We start from the raw sequence: 5771 nt of genomic DNA on the forward strand, positions 1-5771 counted from the left end.
TCTTATTCCTTTGTTAACTATGCTAGCAGCATTGCATGAAGCTGTATAGTGTATATGTTCGGATGTGAATTATGGTAGATCCAAGCCTTAATTCATTATACGGGCAATGAAAAATGTAGTTATCTTTGCCACTGTGTGCTATATTGGCATCTGTTTAGGAGTATTAGTATTAGTTTAGGAGTCCGTATTAGGCTATGTTTCCTTCCTTGTACCCTAATTCTTGTGTAATACTAGATGAGGTGCATCCGTAACATGGTATAACAGCCTAGGTTTAGGTCTCCAGACGCAGCAACTCGTCCTCCCTGTCAGATTGTTTTTGGTCTCCTTCGATCTATCTTTTATGGTCTCCCGTCGCCTCCTCTCAAAGTTGACTTGTTTGATTTGTAATTTCTTGGGACACAATGTATCGTCAGTCTATAAGGGTAATATATGCTATACTTATTCATTTTTTCTGCATGAAGATGGGTATGGCTGACGCTATTGTGGATCTTGTGAGTAGTGGAACGACTTTGCGTGAGAATAATTTGAAGGAAATTGAAGGTGGAGTAATTTTGGAAAGCCAGGTAAGTTCTCTCACACACAGGCACGAGCTCGCAAAGGACAAATAATTCCAAGTGATGTTCAATTTTTCAGAGTGAAAGCCCGTGCTCATTTTATTATGTGTTCAACACCACGCAGGCAACGCTTGTAGCAAGTAAGAAATCTCTGAACAGACGTGAAGGTGTGTTAGAGATTTCACATGAGATGCTTGAAAGATTAGAGGCTCACCTCACAGCATCTGGCAAGATAATGGTAAATGTTTACATCTTTTATGTCGGATTATTACACCTTGTTGATTGATTAACTTACTATACCCTCCATTATCATATAAGGTAACGGCAAATATGAGGGGCAATAGTGCAGAAGAAGTGGCAGAGAGAGTTCTCAGCCAAACATCATTATGTGGATTACAGGTATCATGATAAGCACTAAAGTAGCAGAAACATATTTTTTGGGAAAACTAGTCATGAACCGCACACATATTTTGTGCAGGTAGATGGTCGAATTTTAGCTTTATATTTAAAATAGAGTTCTATTCTATATGCTCATACAGTCTAGTATCCATAACTGAAAATATAATTATATTTGCTCTACAATTCTAGCACCTGTAATATTCTATTATATTCTATATGCTCATACAGTTTAGTATCCATAACTGAAAATATAATTATATTTGCTCGACAATTGTAGCACCTATAATATCTGCAACTTGCATAATTATCGCCTGTGCCCACTAAATAAGCGATGGCAGATGTTTGACGAGGGAATTTCTAGCCCTTTGAAGCGAAAGTAGATGTGTAACATCTATCATTTCTCTTGGGATCCAGAATATCTCTCAATATAATGTGTTAGCATCGATAGACTGGGCCAAATTCCAGTTGTAGTCTTGGCAGCCTTTTTAGGTTCCTTCAAGTTAAACTAATAATGCATTGCTAACCAACTAATAGGTTTGCTCTTGATTGCTAATCCACACTAATGTTGTTTTTTAATATGGGGATACAATCTTATCTTTTGAACTAATACTTATGATTTCATTTGCTCCATCTTGACGTGAACAGGGCCCAACTATAAGTCCAGTGTATTGCACACAGGATGGCAATGTTGCGGTGGACTACTATGCTATTAATGTGGTAGTTCCCCAAAAATCCCTCTACAAGTCTATTCAACAGCTGAGATCTGTAAGCTATTTACCTCATGCTTTTCTATGGAAACATTTGCCTTCTCTTATCAGTTTGTTGTTGGTAGCAATTTATTCTTGGGATAATTATTTCATGCTGTATTTGAGGCAGACAGTTGTTCTCAACTAAGTAAAATATCTAAGTAATTAAAAAACTGGGTTAGCCATGTTGCACCTTGAGTGTAAGTACTCAAATCTTAGAGTAAGCTGCATTCAGCAGCTATAACTTATAAGCGTGGAACTATTACCACTGACAGTTACAATGGAGATCTTTAGCACCTAGGTTTCAAATCTTGGTGGTAACCTGTATATTACGACCAGGAACAGGAAATCCTGGTCGTTGCTGGGAGCATAAATCCTGATCTATAAATTAACAATTCTGAATTCAGCCAGTGCCCAGAACCAGTTAGCAGGTGGTCCAGATCAAAATCTGTTCTAATTTGACAAATCAAACTGTCTGGTAGATACCCATTGATGCAGGCCGGCCTGTAATTTGTGAAGGACGGCGATATCCACTACACGTGTGGCATAATAGGCATTCGCCCACACACCGTGTGTGGCATGAGCAGGGGGCAGCCCACACGGGCTGTGTGTGGGCGAAACAGTAGAATCGCCCACGCGTGTGGGCTCAGCTACTTCATGCCACACGCCCAACAAGTACTACTCATCCCCACCCCGTGCGTGTGGCACGAAGCAAATATGCCCACACGTCCTGGCACAGCTACAATAGGTACCCGCGGGATGACGATTTAGTTGCCATCCGGGATGGCAGATGTAGTTATCCGGGATGGCAAATATGGTTGTAAAAGCATGACAACTCTCTCTGTTTTGGTTAACTCTAGTTGCCATGTCTAATTTATGGTAGTTGCCGCGTGTAATCAAACCATAGTTGTCTTGTGTGATTAACTACTTGCCACATATGGTCAAACAATAGTTGCCATGTGTGTTTACCTAGTTGCCACGAGTGGTTAATCACAGTTGCCATGTATGTTTACCTGATTGCCATGTACGCGCAACTGCAGTTGCCGTCTAGCAAACGAGTCATAGTTGCCATGTACGCGCAACTGCAGTTGCCATCCAACAACATACGACTGTCGTGTCGCCCACACGCGCGTGGACTAGGTGGTGGCTGTGTGGGCAGAAACTAGTTCGCCCACACAGCGCAGCTGGCAACCGCGTGCTGTGGGGCGTGTGGGCGACCTCTCCAACGCCCACACACCGGGCTTGTCCTACGTGGCACGCGAAAACTGCCTCGGTGTGTCAAGATTCGTGCAAACTTAACTGGACGGTGATCCAGGCGTGTGGGCGCGTTGCAATGTTGCCACACGTGTAGGCGTTAGTGTTTTCGATTTGTGAAACTGGATCTGGTAACCTTGAACAATAGAACAACTTGATGTTAGAGTTCATAACAGAAACTTTTGTTTCTAGAACACATATGTTTGGTACTCAATATACAGTATAGTTATTGTTGTATATTTAATATATCTTACACTTCTACGTGTCTCCATGAACTTTGGAACTGCAGATTGGTGGCAGCGGAGTCTTGGTGTCGAAACTGACCTACATATTTGACGAGGAGACTCCTAGGTGGCGCAAACTTTTGTCAGAGCTGGGAATGTGAGACTTGCTGCAAGGTCGGCCATGCTCTCCTCTAGAATGGACCGTCTCAGTGAGCATCTGAATTTATGCTCACTGCAGTGTGTACATCATACACAGAAGCGACCCGAGTTTGAAAAAAAAACCGTATGCAAAGTGAACTCCCATGTGGATTGCCTGAGGAAATTTCGATATCTAGTGCCGGATATTGTGCTCAGCTAACGTATTCCCTGGACAGGCAGTGGTTGGTTTATCCCTTTTATGTGCCACCAGTTGATAGAGTTGGGGGTCCGGGATGTTGGGTGTATGTTGTTTGTGTGTGCCGGATCTTGTACCTTTTGTTGGTGCGGCCCTGAATAATTTGGGCTACCTGATATGATAATAATGAATCCCATTGTGGTTTGGTCTCCGTGACGTGTCGAGTCTATTCGATTCCCATCAGAAATGCTCGTGTCTTTGCTGTTCTCATCCCATTCGGAATTGCTTGTCACATCCATGTCTATCTGTCTCTTTTCTGTATATCTCTTCCATGTCATCTTTGAGAAATGGTTCGTAATGATCCTGTTGGAGAATACTTCTGTATCTCATCCAAGTCGCATCGTGATCTCTAAAAGATACAAAAAATAATTCCACGCCAACATCTGGGATTTCTGAAGTCAGTGTCTGCTCATGTTTTACTGCCTGCCCTCTTTAAACTTGAAAAGAAAATCATTGTAGATCACGGTTTGTTTGAACAGCGTAGGTATGTCGTAGGAAAGATATTTTTCTTCTAAAGATGCAATATATTTGCCACGTTAGTTAAATAAGTACTCCCTCCATTTTTGTTTACTTTGCGTTCTGGGTTTAGTCAAAGTCAAACTTTATCAAGTTTGTTATTATTTAGATTTTTTTATCAACATCTACAATGTAAAATCTATAGTATTAGAAGGGTCGCGCTATTCGTCACCCTGGGTAATAAATAGTTATTCTTCACCCCCCTCTATTTTACCATCAATGCACCATAATTTTACGTTCCGTAAGTTTTTTATTTTTTCCGACGCAAAAAGAGACCGTAAGAAAATATATAATTGCCGTAAAAAATATTTTATGTTATGTAAAATTACAAACGTAAAAACATAGTCTAAAATACACATAAACTGCAAATTTTCTTGTCTTATGACTTATATTTTTATTTTCTTATGTCAAATTTTACGTAGTGAATCAATATGAATGTAACTATTTGAATTCCAAACGTAATTTAATTATGAAATGATCGTAAGATTACTTCGGATGAAGAATAACTTATTCTGTACCCTGAATGATGAATAGTAACACTAAGTATTAGAATCATCATAAAGTATATTTTCATACAATATGAACTTGATATTATGAATATTGATATTTTTCCTATATTTTTGGTCTAACTTGACAAAGTTTGACTTTGTTTAAATCCAGAACGCAAAGTAAATAAAAATAGAGGGAGTAGTAGAAGTTTAAGAATGATACTAGCGCAAAGGTCAAAACAAAATGCCTAATGTCCAGTCATGATATTACTCCCTCTGCCCTACAATAACGTTTTTGCAAGATATATTGTAGGACGGAGGTATTACATTGGAAGAACAAGTGTGCTGTTGTCATCGGAGTTGTGTCGCACAAAGGGCAAACTCCAGAGTGTGGCCATCCATGCATACATATTTTGGACACCTTACTGGTCAAATGCCCAAAGAGACCAGTCTCATCGGTCCATCAACATCCAACGGCCATCGTGCGTGCATTGTTCTTCTTCATCCTCTCTTTCTTCTTTCACCACCCACGACAGTTCCTCCTTCCTCCTCACGCGCGACCAATCACCTGCCTTCGCCCCCCATGGTCGGTGGCGCAGTTGTGCACCGCCTTACCCAACCTCGACCTATCCCCGGCCATCCCTCTAAGCCACCCCTCGGATGAACAGCTCCGACAACCACCACCTTCCCTCCCCGCCCTAGCGTCAAGTGTCGAACTCGCTCCCGCCGGTTATCGTAGGCTACCGGTCTCCACGGCTCGGCCTCGCCATGGCTGGCGTTCCTCATGGCATCCCCACCTTCAGCCTCGCGCTTCACAGAAAAAGTGTCTGCCGGTGATATTTTTTTTTCAGGTATGAAAACTCTGCCATTCCTTCAAGATCCAGGAGGCCATAAAAACCAAAAAACAGTTTGCTGTAGTCGGAGGGAGAGCCTAAGAGCATCTCCAACAGGCGCGCTAAACAGACGCCGTGCCGCAAAATCCCCTGTTTTAGCGCACGCGCAACCCCGCGGATGGCTTCAGCGGGCGCGCAATAACCGCGCGCGCGGTATAAGCAGTTGGGCGCGCGCGTGGATGCGGTTCATCGCGCGGTGTATTTGCGGCGCCCGCTTCCGCGCGCGGCACACTCGGCGCTCTTCTTCTCCCCCTCCAAAGCCCCGCGCGCGCCGGCGCCGGCGACCCGCACCCATGGACGCAC

General features: G+C 42.8%; 1 protein-coding gene across 1 annotated transcript in view; it reads left to right on the plus strand.

Moving 5' to 3' along the window:
- Nucleotides 1–3723, plus strand: part of LOC119300414 (ATP phosphoribosyltransferase, chloroplastic-like) — a 6991-nt gene extending 3268 nt beyond the window's left edge. Inside the window, exons 6-10 of the mRNA XM_037577382.1 lie at nt 389–563; nt 679–792; nt 873–953; nt 1599–1718; nt 3243–3723. Coding sequence (XP_037433279.1) covers nt 389–563; nt 679–792; nt 873–953; nt 1599–1718; nt 3243–3338 — 586 coding nt within the window. The 3' untranslated portion in view covers nt 3339–3723. The remainder of the gene's footprint in view (nt 1–388; nt 564–678; nt 793–872; nt 954–1598; nt 1719–3242) is intronic.
- The last annotated feature ends 2048 nt before the right edge of the window (nt 3724–5771 follow it).

The sequence above is a fragment of the Triticum dicoccoides genome, chromosome 5A, assembly GCF_002162155.2.
Source record: "Triticum dicoccoides isolate Atlit2015 ecotype Zavitan chromosome 5A, WEW_v2.0, whole genome shotgun sequence".
Taxonomy (NCBI): domain Eukaryota; kingdom Viridiplantae; phylum Streptophyta; class Magnoliopsida; order Poales; family Poaceae; genus Triticum; species Triticum dicoccoides.